This window comes from Nematolebias whitei, chromosome 8 (genome assembly GCF_014905685.2).
Source record: "Nematolebias whitei isolate Nwh7 chromosome 8, NemWhi1, whole genome shotgun sequence".
Taxonomy (NCBI): domain Eukaryota; kingdom Metazoa; phylum Chordata; class Actinopteri; order Cyprinodontiformes; family Rivulidae; genus Nematolebias; species Nematolebias whitei.
The window spans coordinates 19,747,245-19,768,551 of record NC_056505.1 but is presented as its reverse complement, the minus strand read 5'-3'; the positions used below and the strand labels follow the sequence as shown (position 1 = coordinate 19,768,551).

Here is a 21,307-nt window from a genome sequence, read left to right as displayed (position 1 = left end):
TGAACAAGATGAAAACCACCCCATCACAAAAGGTTTATAGCAATCCACGTGAACACTGTTTTATACACCTTTCAATTACCATCCATTTTGTATTACGCAATTATTCTGTAGTTATTTGCAACTGCTACTAGCAACAAGGGTAGCCATACACTTCTGCTGCAGCCTAGGGAACTTGCAGGGGGCTGCTTTTTTTTTTACAAGTTTTAGAAAACAGCATTGCATGAACAAATGTGACATTTTTCAAACTGAACTTGTTTAAGACTGCACCAATCCACTTTAAAAGTAAAACTGGCCCAAATCTGATTGTCTTCATTTCTAAAACTCCAATACATTAAATCATGAATGTATGCATAAAATGAGCTAAAATGACTGTTTTAAACGCAGCCACACAGTTTATTGGTCACTCGGTTGCAAACGCTCAGCAATTTTGGCTGAGACAACTTCGGTTGTGATTAGGGCTGGGCGATATGGATCAAAATAGATAGCTTGATATTTTAGATAAATCGCGATATACAATATATATCTTGATGTTTTTTGTTTTTTTCCATGAAGCAATAACAACAAATATATTTCTGAGCCACAGCTTTGTCCCAGTTGTCACCACCTTTAGCTCGTGAGTCCTGTCAAAATTAAACTATTTCCAAGCAGGTGTGGCTCAAAAACTATCTACAACAAGTAAGATATTAATTATTCATAACCTTTCCACAGCACCCCACTTTGAAAATGTCTAACTATCCCTTTAAGCATCAACGCTGAATAATTCTGAAGGTTTTCACCTCTTTCAGGTAGATGTGCACAATTGGTCCAATCTGAGACCAGCAGCTCAGGTCCGGGTGACACATCCGGGTCAAATAAAGCCTGTTCAGGATGACCCACTTTAAAAACTGGACTTGTGACAGGGTTTTATATAAACTAACATAGGTAGGAAAACATGCTTTGTACAATTGTCATAAGCATACACATCACACTAAAACTACTCAAACAGTGAAGTTTTGGGATTTAATTTACATTTCTTTTATGACAGATTTTGCTTTTCCTTTACAATATTTGAGTAATTTTAGCTTTCATCCTCAAACCAACATGGATTAAAATAATAATTTGAGGGAATCATTTAATGTGATTCATTGTGAAAAGACTGATTCTGATCCTCTTAACCAAAAACTTTTGCATTAATCCTCTCATTAAGAAAAGGAGTCAAATGTTGAACCCTTTGATTTGTCCAGATCTGGGTTGCTCTTGCCCAGAAAGGACACATTGTGATGTTAAAAAATAAATCAACCATTTAGAAAATAATGAAAGATTGTTCACAAATATATCTTAAGAGAACTTTTTAGTGCTTAAACTAAACCGTGTGTTTGGACGACAACACGTTAACGATTAACTTTAAAAAGACACTTCAGTGACGCATAAAGACCGACTCTTTAGCGGAGTTTGTTCCAGATTTACTCCTGCACGGTTTCTTTGTCCAGCACTTTAGTGTGTCATTAAATTAATGAGAATCATCACAGCCAGGGGAGGCCATCTGCAGCCACCCTGTTTTCAGAAGAAGAAAAAATAAAGTGCAACAGCATGACAGATTTCAGCAGGAAAGAGCCACCATCAATTAAAAGTTATGAAAGACGCTGAAAGCTTCAATTCAGTCGGGCTGTCAGCAGAAACAGCAGGTGCTGGGAAGTGATGACTCCCCTCAGAGTTTGGATTAATCGGATTGATCCTGTGTGAAAATCTCTTTTCGAGCCAAAAAGTGAGAGGGGAGTCCAACGGGATGAAAACGGGGGAAACTTGAAGCACTGTGGGGGGAAATGTGAAGCATGAGCTGTCCCAAATATAAAAAGTACAATCAGTATCAGGACAGCTGGCGCTGCGTTCGTCTTGAGAACGTAATGAAACTTCACGACAGCGAGCAGCAAAACTAAACATCAACATCCGCCTGGTGACAGTAGGGACCTCAGGAAATGGCTCCTTCCTGAGGGAGTCGATACAGAAAAAAAAAACCCCAAAAAAACAGAGTTTTAAGAATCTGATCACAACGTGTCCAATTTATTTTTCCGTTCTAAAAACATTTCAATATTTCCACGAAAGCTGAACGTTAAAATGTTTCTAGTTTGAATTCAGCGACTGACAGACGGCCTGAAGCGTTTCTGATCTGCATGTTTACATTCCTCTAAACCAGTTTCCTCTACAAAGGCCACACCTGATTCTTTTTCTTTCCCCAAAATAAATCCAAACACTAATTCAAGGCGTAGCATTCCTTGAAGGAACATACGTCGCCCGCTGCCTTTGTATGGCTGTGGCAGCCATCTTGAACTAGGCTGGCTTTGAAGTTTAAACCAGCTGATGTACATCAGATAAAGACCAGTAGGTCCTGGAAGGTTCACTGAACTGTCAGGTGGTTCTTGAAATATTTTGCTAACCGACAGAGTTGACGTCAAATAGTTAAAAGTTTCTAAACAAATATTGCACAATTGGTTATAGCTCAAAATATGTGCTGGGGATGACTCTCAGCTACTACCACACCATATTTAGGTCAGAACCTGTAAAGTAGACAGTCAGTTCAGAATCTGTTAGCTTGGCAGCCATCTTGAATCAAACCGACCATGAAAGGTAATCTATAGAGGTCAAGTCAGTAACTACTTACTAAATGTTCTGTTAAAATTTGTTCAGTATTTTTCTAACAGGACAAAACCACAGACATGGGGCAGCAGGTGATGCTAATGATCGTACAGATGTGAATCTAATGAAACCTTAAATCTAAAAGGATTTTAACAGCATAAAAGTAATTGTCCTTCTCTAAAAGAAAAGCCTTGCTAATTAAAAAGTATAATTTTTAGGTCTCAACATGACAACAACACTCGTACCAGTTAAACAACCTGTTCATCGAGTATCTCCTGCACATATGGATGAAGGTTAAAACAACTTTTAGAGGCGCCTCGTGGTAAGAACGAAGAACACCTCCAATCCTTTATCCAGATCTTTTTCACTGGGCAGAATGATCCAGGAGCATCAGACTCTGCAGGACAGAAAATACTAAAAACTCACGACAGGTATAAAGACGGTTTGTGGGCAGTCCTGAAATGTATAGTTTTAATTCAATCAGTCTTTCTTTCTCAGGTGTGGGTAGAGCTGTTACTCTTCTTTCACTTTAAACATCTCGTCCCTGTGCAGCAACACAAAACAACAATGAGCAATCATCTTCTGTGGATTACCAGTCAGAGGCGGAAACTCTCAAACAGAAACAAGCAAGACGAGACACATCCGATGTGAGCACATTTTCCAACTCTATATAACTTTTTTCCTGTGATCTTATTTTTCCCATAAGGAAATGCAGATCATCAGAATTATTCTTGCTGTGGAAACACATCACATCTTAACTGTGCATCCTGGCAGAAGTACAAAAATGTTCAAGATGAGCTCACGCTATCACAAAAGATGGCTGGAAGGCAGTAGCAACAAATGCAAGAAGTTATGAGTTTTTGATGGTTTATAAATTTAAAAATGCATGTTTATTTATCTTAAAGCATAAAGAAAACACTGCAAACAACATACATGACAGCATGAAAAATATTTAATCAGTTTATTCTCAGCAGTCCAGGACTGACAGAAATAAGGAGTTCAGTCTGTTTTACATGGTTAAAAATAAATGCACAACCACATTGTAAAAAATCCACAGACTAATATTTCTCACATTTAAGATTTTGGTAAATAACTTCTGAAAATAGCCACGCAGGTGCATCTTTCCTCAAATTACTCTACAGTTTTGTTAGTATCACTCTGATTGACTCATTTAAATTCCAAAAATAAGTTTATCATCACAAACCCACAGCTTTTCTTTTCTTGTCTCATTCAGAGGGACCATATGGACAGCTACTTATCTCAGAATCCAGAAACAAAAGTCTCCATTTAAATGTAACAAACGTGGGCCTTCTTGTCTTTCTGCTTCCTGCTCTTTTATTTGGGTTTTTTGCTGACAGAAGCAGCAGTGGAGATACGTTTTTAAATTTCTGTTTACAGAAAACTATTTCCCCTCAATGTGAAGCTAATAAAAACTGCTTCTTGATTTTATTCTTGCCAACATTAAAAAATATTAATAATTATTATTAGGGATGCACAATATTGGATTTTTGGCTGATATCCAATATGCTAATAGGTTAAAAACTTATTTGGCCGATAACCAATATCAATACGATATTTAATTTCCTAGACTTACAGTACTTACAGAGACTACTTACTCTGTTGTAGAATTAAAATACAACATTATTCTGCATGGTCTTTATCTATTTGGCCTGCTACCAAATGCAGATGCCAAAAAGGGGCAGAAACTGATGAAACACATCAACTTGGATTGTTTAGAGTCAAATTTATTCATGACATTTACTTATTCATGACATTTACTCTCTCTAACACAATGATAACACTCAAACAGTCATACTAAAATCTCTCTCTCTCTCTCTCTCTCCCGATATTTAATTTTATCGCTAATATCGGCAGATAACGATGCCATGCTGATAATACCGTGCATCCTTAATTATTATTGTTATAAGCAATTTGACAGAAACTGTGAGCATGACGTAATTGGCTACGTTTAAAGAATACTGCATTTTTCCTCTCTGAAGCACTAACCACTAGTACAGCCTCTTTTTTAATAAAGATTCGGGGGCAAAAATTAATAAAATAAAATGCCTAGCGTTCTTTGATTAATTTTGTTAGAATTACCACGTGAAAAATAACTCAAAATGAAACACAGAATCCAGCATGTCGCTGGGTGGCTGTTGTGTGGGAGTCTCAAAAATATCTCCAAACATTCGTGGGGAGGTTTAGTTTCACAGCACCTTGTCTTCTTGTTTCAGGAATTTTGAACCTGCCAAATGTTGGCCCACATTTTGTCAGAAGTCTGTGCAAACGTCTCATTCGTTGTGATTCTAAGTGAAAATTTGTGCATTTTCTTGCAATTTAGTGGCTCCAACTAGTCGCCAACAGTTACAGCCCAGTGATGGAGGCTTTGAGGTCAACAGAAAGTCCAGTAAGTTCACAAACCCAAAACAGAGATCATCAGCAAAAAAACATTATAATTAGGAAAAATTATTGTATTTACAAAGGGAAATTTGCATCAACTTAGTTTCAAGAAAAAGTTTTTTGTAGTGACATATGAAGTCGTACCAAAAACTATGTAAAAAAAATAAGACTTTTACTTTTAGACCATTTAAAACACACTGCTGTTGTACCTGAGCATGTTCCAGACAATAACTCTGTAATTTAGCACCATTTTCCTAATTTATCTCATCATTCTGCTCCAGCGTGTTGAGCGTTAGGTGAATCTAAACCCCACAAAAATAAACTGTCGCAGACTGTAACTGTAGAGCTCTTGTCAACGCACAAAAGAGTTTGGAGAGTTGCCAAACAAAGACCCGGGGGGGGCGCATTTATCAGGCTTTCGAATGAAAAGTGTCCCATTTTAAACACGTGTGAATGTCTGCTGCTCAGCAGGGAGACATGACAGCCACAGGACAGGGAAGTCTGAGACAACCAGCCGCAATCAACCGTTCACATGAAGACGAACACAAACAGAAGTCGTGCGACACGTCGAGGTTACGTTTGGACCTTTTCAGATACAGCAGGGCTGTTCAACTAAACTGCTCAGGGGGGGGGGCACAGTTACTGAAAGCCAAAAGCTCAGGGGCCGGACATCCAGCAGACACTGTGATTATTAAGTTTGTTTTACAGTTTAAAATCTATAGTTTTATTTAAAATGGGCCAAACCGAGTTCATCCATGGGCCTGACTTGGCCCCCGGGCCACCAGTTGAATAGCCCTGAGATACAGGATAATTAAGGTGAACAGACACCAAGGTCGAGTCTTATTCTGGTTTAAGTAGCACCTGTCTCACAGCCAGAACCAGTCCTGCAGGTCTGACGCAGATTCAGCCGATAACCCTCCAAACTCCAAATCATCTCATCCGTTTTCTGACTGAGGTTCAGGTCGTTACAGCTCCTCTACATCCCCCCCCCCCATCCCCCACCCCACACACTGCACAAACTACTGCATCTAATTATTGCCGTGAATGTATAAATAAATGTCAGGAGAACAGAAAATGCTCGTCCCGGTTGCCATGGCGAGGGATTAAACAGGCAAAATAAAAAGGGTGTTCGGGCTCCGACTAGAAGAAGGGACGGGATTAGCAGAGTTAAGGAGGCCGCCATATGACCTTCTGACTGCTAAGTTCATTAAGAGCAGCACAAGGCTCGTTACCCGGCCCCTCCGCTCCATCAGCCTCTCCAAATGTCCATTATTTTTTACTAGTGTCCTGAAAAACAAGTTACAGCTTTCTCTGAGCAAAAACAACACCCACATAATGAAGTGCTTTGTGTTCAGCTTCGTCCCAACCTCGTGTCAACCGTTTGTTTCCTCTGAAAAGTTCACAGTGGAAAACTCCGACACCGGAGTCACTGCAGACATCACCAGTGAAAGTGTGGGATCTTCGTGACCTTAGAGCTCGGGACAGGCGGGACATTTCGAGTCCGGCTCAGTAGCGGGCGGGACAATGGGGAGCCACATGAAGATAAAACACCTGAATTCCAGCGTCTGCACTTATTTCTGCAGCTCGTGGACAAACTGCGAGTCCCTGCAGGATACAGACTGCAGGACGAATCTGACATTCGCTCTGCAAAATCAAGTTTAATGTGATGCCAAATTGAGAAGGGACACTTTCTGACTCAATGACCTGGATTTAAAAGTCTTAAAACCAAAGTTTTGTTAAAAGAAAAGACTCGAGACGTCCTCATGCATCTTCAAAAGCCGGTTAAGTGCTCCACTTTTAGTTCAACTCCTTCTTTCCTGCTCTGCTCCTCAAACTAATAAAATGGCCCAATAATTCAAGGAAAAATAAAGCCCAGTCCTGATGGGAAAACAATGCTCTGCTGTGGACGTCGCTTGTAAACGTTTGTCCTCTCTGTGATTTATGAGAAGGAGCCGTCAGCAGTTCGTCCAGACGTTCCCACTCTTTGGGGGAAGCAGTAAACGCAGTTTAAACGGCGTCGCGCAGGTCATCGTCCCACTTCTGCCATGTCTGGTTCCAAAATGAACCCGCTCGTTGTTGGCCGTTTACATCTTTAAAGAGATAAAACCCAAACTTCTTTTCCAAAGTGCAGCTTCTTTAGAAAACAAGTTAAATCTACGTGCTGCTCTGAAATAAGACTTTTATGGAAAAATCTATGAACTAACATTGGATTTGTTGTATCGGCTCCTCGAACGACCTCCATGTGAACAAAGTTTAATTCAGTCCAGATTGATGTGTCAACAACTAGAATGGATTTTAAATTTTAAAGAGTCATTTGTTTAATGTTAATAAAGTTGCATTGATGTAAAAGGAGGAACTGCAGGAGGTGCAGCACTGGACCGTTTTTCCACACAGGAGACGGAGAAGGAGGCGCTGAACGGCACCTTCTGCATTAAAAGACAGCGTTTGGAAACATTTGACTTTTATGAAGCTAAAGGAGAAAATAGCGTTGAGGAGAGCCACACTGTTCGTAGGCTGACAACACGTGTCCACCCTGAGGGGAAAGAGCTGCCGTTAAGAACGCCGCCAGGTGAGCAAGGTCCGAGTCTCGACTGAACCTGAAAATGGCAAAGGTTGCGACTTTTATTGGTCATTGGAAAACAACACTTGTGCACCATGTTTCACAGTTTGGAGTCACCATAGAATGTGATCATCACGTCCATTTCTGCAGGCTACAATGGGACCAAAAACAAAACGCTGAAAAATTTTTTTATTTTTATTTTAAAAAAGCAGGAAAAGTAGCCTTTAACATGCGAAGTTATGCACTCTGGTCTTGGTCCTGCCTGGACTAGCTGTCTGGTTGGTTCAAACTTTTTTCTCCAATCTGAGGCGGTGCAAAGATCTATCTACAGCAGGTAAGATAATAATTGCTCATAACCTTTCCACAAATAAAAAAAAAAAAAGGTACAGATTCTTTTTTTTTTTTTTTAACGACCTCAGTATGGAGTGGCACGGTGGCTCATTTGGTAGAGTTGTTACCTCTCTGTGAAAAGGTTGCCGGAGAAAATCCCGGCCGGGGGGCCATTATGGACGGAGTTTGCATGTTCTCTTTGTGCATGTTTTCTACGGTTACTCCAGTTTCCTCCCACAGTCCAAAAACATGCATGTTAGGCTGACTGGTAACTCTAATTGTCTCTAGGTGTGAATGAGAGAGTGAATGTTTGTCTCGTTTGTCTCTACGTGTCCCTGTGATGGACTGGAGACCTGTCCAGGGTGTCCCCCACCTCTCGCACAGTGACCCCCATGAACCGAAAAGGAAGAAGTGGGTAAAAATAATGGATGGATGGATCTCAGTATAAAGTTCTACATTAATAATAACACTATCACCAACAAGTTTTCCACAGACACGCTGTAAGATTAGCCAATATAAGTGAAAGAAACAAAACAGATGTGTTCACAAGCTTTAATTGCGTTTATGCAACTGTGATTCAAGCCATCCAAATATAAATGTCTGAATGAGGACGGGATGACTCACGGATCGTCGTAAATGTGTCTGGGCTTTTGTGATTTCATGTCAACACGTCACCATCTTCTGCCTCAGGACGCGACTGATGTGACTAATAGGCAGCAAGTGGGACAGTTTGCAGACTTCCTGCTACATGAGGAGTGCTGATCCAAAAGAGTGACACCTCCTGCAGCTGATACGAACGGCAATGCACGTCAGCTATTATTCATTCCTACACTTCTATTTGATTAAACAAACCAACAGTCGTTTACTAGAACATCCTCTAAGAAACATTCAAGGATTCAAGGTTCTTTATTTGGCATACATACCACGTGTGGTACATGTGGTGGAATGAAATTGTGTGCACAGGTTGTAAACATGATAATTTGTTACTTTTGGTATAAAGTATAAAAAATAAATAGCCAAGGTAAATACTGCTCACATTTCAGTCACAGTACTTGTGGGCAGCAACTCGGATACTTTATTTCCACCTTTTGTATTGAGACAGAGGATTTACTGTGCAGACAGCAAGTAAAGCTGTGTGTGTGCGTGTGTGTGTGCGTGTGTGTGCGTGTGTGTGTATGTTCCACCAGGATTATCCTTAATGCTCTGCATCCTTACCTGCCTCTCAGGTAAGTTAATTAAAGGAGAAGCTACCAGAGAAGGGATTCAGACCCTTTTCCTTATAATTATTTATGTAATTTAGTAATGAACAGGTTGTGGGTCAGATTGTGGTGTAGGCTGGTGTCAGTAAAGTGTCTTCATTCATTCACTCACCAGGGCTCGGAGAGAGGGCTCGTCCAGCGCGGAGTAACTCTCCAGGGACATCTTTAGCTGCCTCGTCGGGCTCAGGTGAGGTTCTGGGATGGATGAGCGGGTCAGCACCACCTGCACGAGTCGTTTGGTCTCTTGAGATTCTCTCCTTTCTCCCGCCGCCTCCTACCTCTTTGGTTCAGAGCGTTTAAGCTGGCGTCCCGCCGGTGAGGAGCATGTTTTTCGTGTTTGCTCGTCAGAGAAAGCTGAAACGAGACCAACGTTCACAGGAGGAGACGTTGGCAGCTTTTTGAACTGAGCTGTTCCCACTGAAAGTTGTAGCTCCGCCCCCTCCGTGGCTCGGCGGCGGCCTCTCTCGGCGTTCATTCCAAACGCGCCGCTGTGTGGGAGCTCGCGAAACAACGTCCATGTATGTATAGAGGGCGATTAGTGCCACTAAGCTTGTGGACCTTCATAAGAGTATTATTTCAATTAGTGTTATTAACTGTATTGAACTTCATGCAATCAGATGTTAGCGTGTTCAGACATACACACGTCTTTTAAAATTCATTACACTTTTGCCAAAAATATGCAAGTTCATCTAAGCCAGGGGTGTCAAACTCACTTACAAAAGGGGGCCAAAATTAAAACCTTTCTCAAACTAAGGACCAATTTCAGAAACTACGTTAGCTCAAATCAGACACCCAACAGGTTCCTCAGCAAGAGTTTGATTGGTCTCATTTGATGTTCTCTGTTGTGTTTTTGACATCATAATCAAAGATTATTGAAACAAATTCAAGAGATAGAAGCATTTTATGTTTCACATCATCTTGTGGGCCAGACAAGATGTCAATGAGGGCCACATGTGGCCCCCGGGCCTCGAGTTTGACACATGTGATCTAAGCGATACCGTACCTGGTTGATTGCCACCCGTGCTGTTGACAAACAGGGTGGCGGCAGAAATTGCTACTGTTAATCGAAGACCACAAGGGGGTAAACATGTCAGGTGACAAAGGGAGAAGAGAAAAGTCAAGAATGTAGGACTGAGGGTTGCAACTCTAAATGTGGAGACAATGACAGACAAAGGTAAAGCTGGCTGACGATGCAGAGAAGGAAGGTAGATGTTTTATGTGTCCAAGAGGCCAAGTGGAAGGGCAGCAAGGCTCACAGCATTGGAGAGGGTTTAAACTGTTTTATCATAGTGTGAATAGAAAGAGAAATGGGTGGTTTTGAAGGAGGAGTTAGCAAAGAATGTAGAAGAGGTGAAAAAAGTGTTGATCAGATAGGGTGGTATGTCAGAAGGTAGAAGTAGAAGGTCTGACGCTAAATGTTGTCAGTGGTTATGCTCTACAGCTTGTATGTGTGTAAATTTTGGAAGGATATGGATGAAATGATAGAGAGTATTCCCAGGGAGGAGAGAGTGTTGATCAGAGCAGACCTGAATGGACATGTTGGTGAAAGAAACAGAGGAGATGAGAAAGTGATGGGTAGGTTTGGTGTCAAGGAAAGAAACCTGGAAAGACAGATGGTGATGGATTTTGCCAAGAGATTAGAAATGGCAGTCAAAACTTAAAAGGGAGGAATATAGAGTGACCTAAGAGTGGAGGAAGGAGTACGCAGGTAGACTACATTCTGTGTTGAGAGGAAACCTGAGGGAGATCGGAGACTGTAAGATTGTGGCATGGGGAGAGTATGGCCAGACAGCATTGGATGGTTGTGTGTAGAATGACCGTTGTTGTGAAGAAGAGAAAAAGAGTAAAATCAGAGAAGAAGACCACATGGTGGATGCTGAAGAAGGAAGAATATTGTGAGGTCAGAGAGGAGCTGTTAAAGGGTCTGGGTGGTAAGAAAAAGCGTCCAAATAAATGACTGAGCTTCTACAGCAACAGTAAATAGAGAGACAAGGAAGTTGTGTCATCTGGACAGAGAAAAGATAAGTGATGAAGAAAATCTCTCTCACTAGTGTTTACCCAAAATAACCACACTCAATGGCAGGGGGAAAAATTTGACCGGTATTTATACTTGCAGGGTCAGACTTCAGGAGAGGTTACATAAATACATTATACATATATCACATATACACATGAAAACCAGTCACAGAAAAAAGCCACAGGTCATGTTATCTGCTTGCTTTTATGTTCCTCTCAGCTCAGCTGAATTCAGAGTTCAGGAGAAGAAATATGACAGTGAGAGGACTGAAGAGAGGAGACGGGAAAGAGGTGACAGAGTAAAGAGGGAGGTAGCTAAAGCAAAGCAGAAGGCATATGATGAGTTGTATGGGAGACTGGACACTAAAGAGGGCGAGAAGGACTTGTACCGATTGGCAAGACGGAGCGATCAGGCTGGAAAGGATGTGCAACAGGATAGGCTTGGGAAAGATAGGAATAGTAATGTTTTAACAAGTGAGGAGAGTGTGACGGGAAAATGGAAGGAGTACTTTGAGGAACTAATGAATGAAGAGAATGAAATGGAAAGTAGAGGTTATAGACTTTTAGGACCAGGAAGTGGGAAAGATTAGTGAGGGTGAAGTTTGGAAAGCTCTAAAAATAATGAAGAAGGGAAAAGCAGTAGGACCTGATGACATACCAGTGGAGGTTTGGAAATGTCTTGGAGATGACAGTGAGGTTTATGACTCAAATATTCAGTGGCACATTTCAGGGTGAGAAAATGCCTGAGGAATGGAGAAGAAGTGTGCTGGTCCTCATTTTTAAGAACAAGGGTGATATACAGAGTTGTAACTACTACAGGGGAATTAAGTTGATGAGTCAGACAGTGAAGATGGAGAGAATTGTGGAAGCAAGACTTAGACGAGAGGTGACTATTTGTGAGCAGTATGGTTTCCTGCCAAGAAAGAGCTCTACAGATGCCATCTTTGCTTTGAGGATGCTGATGGAGAAGTACGGAGAGGGTCAGAAAGAACTCCATTGTGTCTTTAAAAAAAAAAAGCACATGACAGGGTGCTAAGGGAGGAGGTGTTGTATTGCATGAGGAAATCTGGAGTGGCAGAGAAGTATGTTAGAATGGTACAAGACATGTATGAGGGCAGCAGGACAGTGGTGAGATGTGCTGTAGGAGTGACAGACAGCTTCACATCTTGCACATCTCATGGAGTTTCTGAGCAGGACACATCCCCATTTGCTCACCGGGGCTTTCCACAGCTACCCACTGCTCCATCTGGTCGTGGATGGGTTAAAAGCAGAGTCAATTTCATCATTGTATTGGGAACATACAATGACAACACAAAACACATTTATTATTCAAGGTGGAGGTGGGAGTGCATCAAGGATCAGCTCTGAGCCCCTTCTTGTTTGCTCTGGTGATGGACTGACTAACAGATGAGGTCAGACAGGAATCCTCACGGAATTTGATGTTTGCAGATGACATTGTGATCTGTTATGAGAACAGGGAACATGAAGAAAACTTGGGAGAGGTGGAGGTATGCACTTGAAAGAAGAGGAATGAAAGTCAGTTAGTAAAACAGAGAAAATGTGTGTGAACGAGAGGGAGACAGGTGGAACAGTGAGGCTACAAGGAGCAGAGGTCACAAAGGTGCAGGTCTTCAAATGCTTGATGTCAACTGTCCCAAGAAAATGGGGAATGTGGTAAAGAGGTGAAAAAGAGAGTCCAGGCAGGATGGAGAAGTTTCAGAAGTAATATTCGAAAAAAGGGTGTCAGTAAAGGTCAAAGGAAAAGTTTACAAGACAGTGGTGAGACCAGCTATATTGTATGGTCTGGAGAGAGTGGTATTGACAAAAAGACAGGAGAAAGAAGTAGAAGAAATGAAGATGTTGAGGTTCTCCTTAGGAGTGACAAGGCTGGATAAGATTAAGAATGAGATCATCACAGGTACAAAACAGGTTGAACAACTGGAAAATAAAGTTAGAGAGACCAGACTGAGATGGTTTGGACATGTCCAGAGGAGGGACAGTGGGTATATTGGTAGAAGGATGTTAGAAATGCAGCTGCCAGGAAAAAGAAAAAGAGGAGAGATATGGATGCAGTTAGAGAGGACATGGAGGTAGTTGGGAGTGAGGACAGAGGATGCAGAGGACAGAGTGAGATGGAGGATAACTCGCTGTGGTGACCCCTGAAGAGGGAAAAGCCGAAAGAAGAACCATCACTGTAATTCCAACAGACTGGATCTCGTCTGATTTGAAGCAGTATTTTTTTTCATCCACATACACCGACAGGTAAATATGTTTTGTGTGTTTTAATGTAAAAGTCATTCAAACTGTTGTGGCTTTGGTTATAGTGCGTAACCATAAGCATATTGCAGTGAGCTGATATGCTGAATGCACATCACCTGCTGCCTCTCATGCCAAAGTTTTAAACTAAGATTTTTTTTTTCCAGTTTTGTGATTTAACCAATTCAATCAGGTGGAACTGATGTAAAAAGATTTTAAAAAGATCAGACAAAACTATAATTACCCTCATTAAAACATTTAATTACCACATAAGACAAAAGCCCCACATTAGTTGTTCAACAGAAAAACAACTGAGTGCCCAAATGCCAACAAAAGTGTTCTCACAGTTCAGCTGCAACAAGAGCTCAACCAGCTGCTGCTGCCCATTTTATAGGGATTTCTAATGTCTTAAAAACTAAATTTAACAAACATCTAAACTTCTGACTCATCTTAAAGTACATCACAGGAGACACTGTGCTTTAACGTCACCTCAATACAAAAAATACAAAAACAATCTAAAAGTTAAGTGTTAAAAAAGAAAGAATTAAAACATTATTACATTGTTACAGAAAACAGTCAAGATGCATAATAGTTCAAAATAAAAATAAAAAATGCTTTTTTATGTGTAAGTTTAAACAAACAAAAAAAATCAAAGACACAAAACTTTAATAAATTTGTTTTTTAAACCCCCCCCCCCCCCCCCCTTTGAAAAAAAACCCAAAATATTATATCAGTGTGCTTTTTGGAAAAACTAAAATAAAAAATGCCAAAACCTTAAAAAAGAACAAAGGGATAATCTGAAGGAAAATCGACAAAGACAACGTGTCTGTGGAACCAGTAAGGCAAGAATGAAACTCACCAAATCAGTTTAGACATTTATAGTGATTTCAGAGACGAGTCTTTCACTTAAAGACACCAACTAATAAACATGAATATAATCTGTCTTATAACTTCAGTTCAGACAGGGCTGAAGCTGGAAACTAAGCAGAACATGCAAGTTTAAAACCAGCTTAGACATTAGTAGTACAAATCTATATAAACTGCAAGATATTCAACTTGCCACAGGCACGTATAATTTCATTTAAAAATGTGCAAAGTCCATAAAAAGCAGAGATGGAAGATTATTTATTTCTCTTGAAGATCCGGCTCTCACTCTTCCTGCTGCTCATCATTCTGCTTCTTCGGTAACTGCAACAACAACAACAAAAAGATTTTACACAAAATAAAACCCGCAGCAGTCCACTTTAAAGAGTTTTGATTATTAAAACATTCTCACTGCCAAGTTAGTGCTTTCATTTTTGCAAATATGTAATATTTTGCCATTTTCTATGGCTATTTAGTGTTAAAAAATAATACAAATTTATATAGAGTGCAAAGCTGCTTTTAAACAATTTCCTGTAAATTATTGTGAACTTTTAAAGCTTGGAAACTTCTACAACAACAAACCATGAGGAAAACATGTTTTATAAAGGACTGAGTAATTAAATAAACCTTTGTTAATTGAGTTCTTCTGGTCCCTCTTTCTTCTTTGTTTTCTGCATCATGACGTCTGGCAGACAAACAAATCAAAGCACACATAAATCTTCACCAAATTAAAAATTAGAGGAAGAGCCTAAACAACAACTGCATTAAGAAGCATGTTCTTTGATGTGATCCCTGTTTTTACCCTTTTAGCGATGCAGAACCAGGCGCCTCCGTGTCACAGAAAAAGAAACGAGCTCCTCCTGCTTCTGTGTCCTGCTGAGCTCTGGGTTTTAACGACACGTCGCTGTCGGACGTTTTCCTTAAATCTGTAGCTCCAAAGTCTGTCTGCCATGCTCCTAAGTCTGGTCTGGGTCCTGTGGTCCAGAAAGCTTCCTCCAAGACGTCAGCTATAAAAAGGTCACATGAAAAAACATGAGCAATCACAGATTAAAATAAAAATAAACTATTAACCTTGGGATGATAAATTAACTAATATTTTACCCAAATAAACTGTAAATAACTGGATAAACATGCATTGTAAGGGTTTAAAGTAGAATTAGAAGTCATGGAGGAAATTTCTGCAGTTTTTGTTTTGATGCATTTCAGATCTTTTTGTAAAAAAAAAACAAAAAAAAAAACTGATTTTTGTGGATCAAATTTTATAAAAAATAACTTATTGGAAACGCTAAACAAAAGCAGAAAGCACTGATGTTAAGTTGCCAAGTTTTGGTTTATCACTGGTGCATTTTGTCTCGACACAAAGAAACACTCTTTCTTGATGAGGACATTTCTTACTGAGCTGCAAAATATAGTGAATTTCGCAAAAGTACACAAACCATAAAAACACGTTTAAGAGTTCAAAACAAAACTAAAAGATGGTTAAGAACTACCCCCAGAATAGTCGTATAACAACTCCGTTTCTTATTTCTTGTGTTAAAACGTTAAACAGCTGTTGTACACCGAGTGTTTTTATTCAAACGACAACTGTTCCCAATTAAATAATGTATTTATTATAGATTAGAATTAGACTGCACATGTCATAACCTACATATATTTTATAGTAATCATTGTAATTTTAAATGTGACCTTGGTGCTTTCTTCTTCTCTGGAAATCCGGAGATATGTCTCCAAAGGGGTTATTTGCAGTACATTTTTTGATGGATGCTCCGTTATTCAGTTGGTGGGCAGTCTCAGGGTGCATGTCACATTTGTCCTAGGTATTACAAAAACATTTTAAAAAAGACAGAAACATACAATCACTAGGATGTAACAAAACTCAAATCATGCACATGTAGAGTTTTCACGTCAAGAGAAGTAAATCTGACTTTTGTTTAACTCAAGAGTACCTCACAGTTACTGGGATGAGTTTGGTTTCGGTTGACCTCATTACTGGATTGGCCCACTTACCTGATGGTGAAAGACAACAGCTTCCTCCAGAGCGACGCCACAGAACTCACATGGGATGAGCGTATCACCCTCTAGAGGACTGGCAGGTGAACGGTAAGAGTCTGGAGAGACGGACCGAGGGAAGGTGGGACTGTTGGACAGAAGAGTGTTGGGAATGCTTTGGACTGGCCCAGATACATTCTGGGCGATCTCTTCTTTTTTAGGTAGAGAAGATGACTGTTTGCTAAAAGATGCAAAGGCAGAGGCTGGACTGCATCCAGTCTGAAACAAGGAAAAGATTAACATCTGATTAAAAACACGTTTAACACGTTGTGCTTTAATCTTAAACTGGAATTTTACACAAAGAAAGATGAAATAAATCTTAAATTCACAGCTGAAGTTAGCAGGTAAGCTGAAGCGCAGTGTCTGTTCAGTTTCAGTTGTTTTAAGTTTTTATTTATTAAACAGGGAAAAATATTGGTGCTTTTATTTGACCAAAAATTGGGTTTATTATTATTAATGTGAACTGTAAAATTTAGAAAGCCAAAATGTGTTGAAATAAAAATGAACAGTCCAAGAACAACAACAATTTTAGTTTCTAATTTCTGAGCTCATGTCAAACTGTCCACTTCTGGTTGTTATAAATTAAACTAAATGTATAAATTAAATGTATTATTACTGGGTTAAACATGTTTAGATTGTTTGTGATCTTTTGTTCAAATGTAAAAAAATAAATAAAATGCTGGCCTGACTGAAGTCTGACAAAAACTTATACTGTAAATATATTTTAACACTTTCCTGTTTATCACATCAGGTTTTATGTTGAAGAGAGTGTTAGTAGATGAGCTGTTTTGTTGTTAGCTGGTTCACACAAAGAAAACATTATTGAGGTTCAGAATGTTGAGCTCAAGTGTGTTAAAAAAAAGTTTCTCAAACCTGATGCAAAATAAGGTCTTCCTCAGGAAACAGCTCCTCGCAGAATTCACACGGCAGCATGGTATCTAGAAAACAGTTAAACAATAAACTTACAGCAGAATAGCATTATGTGTTGTAACCTTTAGTGTTTTACCTGTTTGACTCTCATCCTGGTCAGCACTTGTGTTCATCCTTCCTGTGAAGTTTGGGTGAAGTGAAGACGTTACAGATGTGTTCTCAACCTTTTGGTCCCATAAACCCTTCCACATGTTTCCCTCTGCACCTTCAGGGATCGGTTCTCCATCACCCTGAAGGCTGAGAGCCAACATGTAGTCGAGGCCTGATGAATCCTCATCCACTGTGTGGTTGCTGAGCGGCCACGCTCCGCTGTCACCATGCAGAAAATCATTCTGCTCCAGGACTAAAAGGAATATAGTCACGTAACTATTTCACAATAGGAACGCACAGATTTACTGATAACTGATTAACAAAAGGGAAGTTTTAAGTAGCATTTTCAAACTTGCATGCTCGTGAATAAAAAGCCTAATTGATGTTTTCTGCCATCAAGAAAATACTAAAAAGACTCACAGCGACTAAATGTTGTACTCTGAGGTGTTGTGTTCTTCCTGTCTGCCAAGGCCTGACATCCACTTGAAGTGCTGTAAACTGAGGGGTCAAATAAGTTAGGAAACCATGAATGTTCCCCTGCACTGATGTTGTTATTTTTTGGATCTTTGTCTTGACGTCTCAGGTGGTTTCTGATGGAATGAGCTTCAAGCCATGAGTCTGAAGACGGTTCTTCTGCTTGACTGCAGCTTATTTTACTGTTGTTTCTCTCTTGTGGAAGTGTGAAGCTTTGACACATGACCATATGCATTGCTTGTTCTCTCAGCATCACATTACTTTTGCAGTGTGGGCAAGGCTCAGTGCGTGCACCACAATAATCCTCGTGCTCTTTGGACTGACTGAAAACGAGCTCCAGTTCGCAGTACTGGCATGGAACGAGACGCTGAGAGCACATAGAGCTCTGAAAGAAAGAACCATTGAAAACAGATACTTACTTTACTCTTCTGTACCTGTTCTCACACTACATAAATTTAATACATACTGGAGTTAACATAAATCACTAATCTAAAAGATGCTTTGGTCAAAACTCTCTGCTAAATAACAAAGTGTAATAAAAAAAACTTTCAGTATACCTGGTGCACATGAAGAAAATTCTTCTCAATTTTCATCCCACACTTGCATGTAATCTGGAATTAAAAAAAAAATGGAAGAACAAATAAGTTTAGAGTATGAGTCACAAAGTCTTGAAAAAGTAAACTCCAGCAAATATGTTCCTTTGGCAAAAAGACGTCACTGGTGAAACTACAACATGGATGGATGGATTACGTCAATAAAACTACAACTCGGAGTCCTTTGAAGAAGCTCAGTTAAACAAAAGAATAAAGAAACTAGAAAATGTAAACTATCTGCATTTACGTTGTCTTTTTTTAGTCTTTCTGACAACTCTAAACACTTTTACACCACAAACCACATTCACCTACTCGCACACGGATTTACAAATTGCGGGCAACTTGGGGTTGATAATTGCAGGCAACTTGGGGTTCAGTGTCTCGCCCACAGACACTACAACATAAAATAGAACAGAACCATCTTTATTGTCATCGTATGGTTTGTTTTCAGTGAGTTTGGGACATGTGGCAGGGGAAGCAGAGATTAAAACACTAACTCTCCAATTGGCACACAGCCACTTTTCTCCTGAGTCACAAACACTGAAAATAAGACAGAAATTTAAATACATATATATTAAGAAAAAAATACTATAAAACTGTTGCACTTAAATTATTATAATTTTCTTTCTTCTTTCGGCTGCTCCCTTCTGCAGGGGTCGCCACAGCGAACAAACGCGCACAAAAACCTGGCAATTGTTTTTACACCAGATGCCCTTCCTGATGCAACCACAGACCTCAAAGCTAGCACAGCCCTCTGTGTGGAGCAGAGAGCTGCCATATAGGGCACCCGGGGAAGAAGGTGGGGTTAAGGGCCTTGCTCAAGGGCCCAGAGTGGAGCAAATGAGGGTGGAGACAGGTGTGGGTGTTACACCTTTCCCACCCACATTTTGATGTCGGTCCGGGAAGTCGAACCGATGACTTTCCAATCACAGGCCCGCTTTCTCTAACCTCTGCGCCACCACTCTCTCAATAAAACTGTTGTGCTCAAATGCTGATATTTAACAGTACTCAAGAGAACTGAGTGAATGTATAATAAATATAATGCATGCATGAAAACATAAAAAATGTTTGGAAAGTAAAAACAAAAGGCTCCTGCAAATCACCTCATACCATGAACTATGTTGGAAAAATGTCCACAATATACATGAACACCCTGAAAGTGTATTCGTTTCCTTGTGTACCCCGAAAAACAATTCATAGGACTAGTCATTGCCTGTGTCAAGGCAAAAATAGTAAAGGAGTTTAAAAGTCATTTTCAAGTTGATTTTTAAAGATTAAGCAAGGCAGGAAAGGTACTCTTCAAAGAATTTACCACTACTAAAACTTGTATACATAAATACAACAGTATCATGGTGTGCTAGCTACCTAACTCCAACTTGCAGAATGACTTTAGAAGAGTCATAATGCACGGCTGCTTTTCAACTTATTCTTTACAGTGACTCATTTGTCATCTTACAATATTTATGTTGATGACGGTCAAACATTTTGATGGCGATATGTTGCGAGACCTGCGGTTCAGATGTACCTGTGCATGCTCTTGGATCTTGTGCTCCTGAAGCTCTGAGCGGGGCACTGGCTCCTTGCAAACATCACAGAGTGCAATGTTTCTCCGACAGTGAATCTCATGGGTTGTGAAGTTAGCCTCTGGAATGTCACGCTTGCTGAAAAATTAACAACAAATAGAGAACAAAAAGTTTGATGAACGTGATGATGTTCATACAATTTATCTTATGTAGGTGGTTCATCCTTACCAATTGCCACAGAACAGTGTGTTTTCATCTCCCATGACTCTTCAAAATTCTATGAACTAAAAACAAAGTTATTTATGACACAAATCCGAGCTAATTTTGTTTTAAACTCGCGTTTAACAGTGATAAATGTGTTTATAACTAACAAACAAGAAGCGCATGTCGCAGCTGAAAGGAACTGTTAAAATCAATTAATTCACAAATTAAGAACAGTTTGGAAACGTCAGTTTGCTTTAATATTTAATCTGATTATCAAGTGCGTAAAAACAACTCCGTGGATCAGCTGAGTGAATGAAAGACTACGAGCTGACTCATCTTCATAAATGAAACTAAACCACATCTCTTTCGTTTGACTCATCCGGTGATTTTAAGGCAGGTTAACTATTGATAATTGACAAAAATACTGTATATTAACAAAAAAGATTCCTCGTTATTTCAATAAACAAACAGTTGCCGCAACTTCATGGAGTTTTGCGACAATTAGCTCCGTTGCTTTAGTAAAATAGCGCAGTCAGTAAAATGGTATTTACAAACGAGCAACAAAGCGAACGACAATTTAACTATATCTTCTTTCAACCACAGCCAATATAATACATCCGTGTTGAGGTTACCTGATGTCAGGTTGTTGTATTTTTAATTTGCGAGTACAGCGAAGTTCTTTACGTCAACTCTACTGAGAAGAAGAAAAAACTGTTGGATAACTTCCTCCTTCCATGCAGTGGATAAATTCTGCCCTAAATACAGCCTTCCAGGGTATCTACACGTTTATATTAGCTTGAATGTAGTCCAGTTCAACATGATCGCAATACTAAATGTTGAATTCAATCTAAATTATTGGATTTAATGTTGATATGTAGCTTCATGTGACTCCGTAATGATTTCTACAACAGTTTGTGGGTCAAATAATTTCCTGTAAATCTGTACTCAGGGCATAAATAACTCAATTTCGTCACTGCTTGAATTTGATTGGCTAGGTGAAACGGTGCACCTGATAATGTTTCGAGTGACACAGCTGCTTTCCGAATACGTTCCTCTAAAATCCAAAACATTATGTACAGTATACATTGTATATATATATACACATACATATATATATATATATATATATATATATATATACACACA

General features: G+C 39.7%; 2 protein-coding genes across 2 annotated transcripts in view; both read right to left on the bottom strand.

The window, feature by feature from the left end:
- smtnb (smoothelin b) overlaps positions 1 to 9,575 on the bottom strand; it is a 52,402-nt gene extending 42,827 nt beyond the window's left edge. The window contains exon 1 of the mRNA XM_037680083.1: positions 9,275 to 9,575. Within this exon, the coding sequence (XP_037536011.1) occupies positions 9,275 to 9,325 (51 nt within the window). The 5' untranslated portion in view covers positions 9,326 to 9,575. The remainder of the gene's footprint in view (positions 1 to 9,274) is intronic.
- Positions 9,576 to 14,573: 4,998 nt separating this feature from the next.
- On the bottom strand, positions 14,574 to 20,859 carry trafd1 (TRAF-type zinc finger domain containing 1). The gene is made up of 12 exons (XM_037680394.1): positions 20,794 to 20,859; positions 20,186 to 20,241; positions 19,960 to 20,095; positions 18,399 to 18,452; positions 17,788 to 18,226; positions 17,354 to 17,620; positions 17,221 to 17,285; positions 16,306 to 16,566; positions 15,985 to 16,111; positions 15,101 to 15,305; positions 14,926 to 14,983; positions 14,574 to 14,622 (listed from the first exon to the last, which is right to left on the bottom strand). Exons 2-12 carry the CDS (start codon positions 20,218 to 20,220, stop codon positions 14,584 to 14,586), a joined length of 1,686 nt encoding a protein of 561 aa, XP_037536322.1. The 5' UTR covers positions 20,221 to 20,241; positions 20,794 to 20,859; the 3' UTR covers positions 14,574 to 14,583.
- Between the last annotated feature and the right edge of the window lie 448 nt (positions 20,860 to 21,307).

Coding starts and splice junctions, on each gene's coding strand:
- trafd1 (XM_037680394.1), bottom strand. CDS start 20,220: ATGGGAGATGAAAACACACTGTTCTGTGGCAATTG. Junction 20,096..20,185: donor ACACTGTTCTGTGGCAATTG/GTAAGGATGAAC, acceptor TTAATTTTTCAG/CAAGCGTGACATTCCAGAGG. Junction 18,453..19,959: donor AGATCCAAGAGCATGCACAG/GTACATCTGAAC, acceptor TTTTAATTCCAG/ATTACATGCAAGTGTGGGAT.